We start from the raw sequence: 2,994 nt of genomic DNA, 5'->3' as shown, positions 1-2,994 counted from the left end.
GCCAGATAAAGTACACTTACCCAAAAATATTCGTTATTGCTTATCACTTTTGAACTGTCATTGGCAAATTAAAGTATCTGCAAATCTCCACCACAATTATTGTAAGCTGACTCCAGCCAGCATCTTCCAAACATCAGAAGAGTGATGATGCAGTTGCACACTTGCAGTGGCAGAAATGTCACAACAGAGCACAGGTGAACATGCTAAAAAAACCATTCTAATGGTCAGTTGATACTTGGCGGTAGCCAAGATGAGCACTTCAGCTGCACTGTTTTTTCTCCTCGGTGGTATAAACTGAGCATGAACCCCATGGCACTAAGTGGCACGAACAGACTTGAAGGTAGGTGGCAGAACGTAATGTAATTTCTACATGAAGCTTCCATCCTGTCTGTGAATCCTCTGGTTCAAACAAAAACCACTATGTACAGCAAAGTCACCTTCGCATCTACAGCTTTCCAAAACCAATGTATTTCCAGGCACACTTTAAAATTAGTGTCTCAAATTTACCTAGCTTCCTTCGTGGAAGACTGGAGGTTTTCTCCCAGTGCATTAATGCAAATTCCGTGGGCAAATCAGAAAGAAAAACCCTATAAAACGCATTCAAGTCCAATCACATGTTCTGACTCCAAGAGACAGACCAGCAGCAGAGATCTGACCATCAAGCAGTGTAATAAGAATGCAGCCACACCTGGGAAAAAACACCTTAGCTCCTGGAGGCTGTTTTAGAGCCATTGTCATGGTGAAAGAATCACATTGTATCTGCCTTTGGAAAGCATCGCCTTAGGGCATTACAGATTTAACTTAAAACTACTCTCACTCAAGAGCCATGTGACCAAGAAGAATGACAGAAACAACTCTACATTCATTTATTTTTCGGAAATGCTAAAACACAGACATAGTTTAAAACAGAACTAGACACATGTTCTGGGCAAACATGCAAGACTGCTGATGTTGCAAAAGTATCGATAATCACGCGCATGAACGAAAGGGGAAAAAAAGATGTAAACATTCCGTTAACACCAGCCGAAAAGCAGTTCGAACGAGGCCTGTAGGATAAACGGGATAGCAGCTTTTGTCCGCCCAGAGTAAGTTCGTGGAACTGTCCCAAGAAGATTCAAATAAATTACATAAATAGGAGCGGGGCCGGGCGCCTCCGTGCCAGTGTCCGGGCCGGGCCCCAGCGAGCCCCTCACAAGTCGGGGTAGCCGCAGTAGTAGACGGCGCTGCTGGCGTCCGACACGGCCGACGAGATGGGAGCCGCGGCCTCGGGCGCCGACAGCGCGGCCGCCTCGTGGCCACCGTAGGGCAGCCCCAGCTCGGGCTTGCAGGCGAAGCGCAGGTACTGCTCGAACTCCGTGCGGTCCACCTCGCCCAGCAGCTCCTCGGGCCGCAGCTGCTCCAGCTGCTCCCGGCACGGCGCCGACTCCGGCGGCGGCGACGGCTGCCCCACGGCCCCCGGCGGCAGCGGCGGGCCGCGCCCCGCTCCCGGCGGCTGGCACTGCCCGTAGTAGGCGTGCAGCGGCGCCGGGCAGCCCAGCAGCCCCTGCAGCGACCCGCCCGCGCCCAGCGCCTCCCCGGGCGCCAGGTGCCGCCGCAGCGACGCGCCCGACGGGCTCTCGGACGCCGCCGCCGCCGCCGGGTACTCGGCGGCCGCCGGGTGCGGGCCGTAGCCGTAGGGCACCAGCGCGCACTCCTCCTGCAGCCCCGCCGCGAAGAAGGACGCCTCGCTCTCCGCCGCGTCCAGCGGCGACGGGTCCGGGGTCGGCAGGCCGTAGCCGTCGAACGCGGCGCCCAGCGGCGGACAGTCCCGGTAGTGGCCCGCGCCCGCCGCGTAGCCCTGCTCGCCGTACGCCAGTCCCGGGCCCTCCACGCACATCCTGCCGCCGCCGCCGGACACCTCGCTGCCCAGCCCGGGCCCCGCCGCCGCCGCCTCGGCCAGGCCCTGCTGCAGGAAGCCGCTCTCCACCCGCTTCAGGCGCTTCACCTGCTTCCGCCGCCGCGGCCGGTACTTGTAGTTCGGGTGGTCCTGCATGTGCTGCACCCGCAGCCGCTCCGCCTCCTCCACGAACGGACGCTTCTCCGCCAGCGACAGCGCCTTCCACGATTTACCTGCACCCACCGACACCGTCAGACCGCCCGCTCACCCTAAGGCACCCACGCCCGCTCCCGGCCACACCGACACCGCCCCCGCAGTCCGCAGCCCCGCATGGCCGTGCCCGATCCTCGCTCGCCCTCGGACGCGACCGCCACACCGGGACCCCGGCCCGACAGCCCACGGATGTCCCCGCTCGCCGCCCACAGCCCCGACCCTGAGCTTCCCCGGGCTCCCCGCTCCCCTGGACCCGCCCCACGGGACCCCGCGCCCGCCCGCCCGCGCTCGCTCACCCAGCATCTTGCTGAGCTCGGCGTTGTGCAGGTCCGGGTTCTGCTGCGCCAGCCGCTTGCGCTCGTCCTTCGCCCACACCATGAAGGCGTTCATGGGACGCCGGATCCGCGCCTCGCCCTTGCTCCGGCCGCCCGACGGCCCCGACGCCGCCGCGCCGCCCTTCGCCTTCGCCTCGCCCAGCGGGCTCAGCGCCTCTGCCGCCCACGGGCACATGGCCGGCATCATGATGGGCAGCGAGCACCGCCCCTGCACCTGGTCGTCGCTGCTGGCGTAGCCCGCATCGGGGCTGCTCATCTCGCACCGGGACCGGACGGGACGCGCTGCCGAGCGCCGCCAAAGCCGGCAGTTGCGGCCAAAGCCCACGGAACACCCTCAGCACTCGGAGCCCGCTCGCTGCTGCCGGAGCCCGGCCCGGCCCGGCCCTATTTGAGCCGCGGCGCGGCCAATGGGGCGGCGGGGGCGGGCGCGCAGCCGGACGGCGGCCGTGGCTCCCGCGGCGCTGCCCGCGGGGCGGCCCCAAAGGCTCCTCCCGGCCCGGCCCGGCACGGCCCGGCACGGCACCTGAGCGCATCGCGGGCTCCGCCGCGGCCAGCGCTGCCCCCGCCCTC

General features: G+C 63.9%; 1 protein-coding gene across 1 annotated transcript; it reads right to left on the bottom strand.

Moving 5' to 3' along the window:
* Nucleotides 1–1,053: 1,053 nt before the first annotated feature.
* LOC115900895 (transcription factor SOX-17-like) lies at nucleotides 1,054–2,769 on the bottom strand. The gene is made up of 2 exons (XM_030943088.1): nucleotides 2,386–2,769; nucleotides 1,054–2,109 (listed from the first exon to the last, which is right to left on the bottom strand). Exons 1-2 carry the CDS (start codon nucleotides 2,678–2,680, stop codon nucleotides 1,190–1,192), a joined length of 1,215 nt encoding a protein of 404 aa, XP_030798948.1. The 5' UTR covers nucleotides 2,681–2,769; the 3' UTR covers nucleotides 1,054–1,189.
* Nucleotides 2,770–2,994: the final 225 nt, after the last annotated feature.

This window comes from Camarhynchus parvulus, chromosome 2, assembly GCF_901933205.1.
Source record: "Camarhynchus parvulus chromosome 2, STF_HiC, whole genome shotgun sequence".
NCBI lineage: Eukaryota > Metazoa > Chordata > Aves > Passeriformes > Thraupidae > Camarhynchus > Camarhynchus parvulus.
The sequence above is the reverse complement of the archived record's forward strand: the minus strand, read 5'-3'. Positions and strand labels throughout refer to the sequence as shown.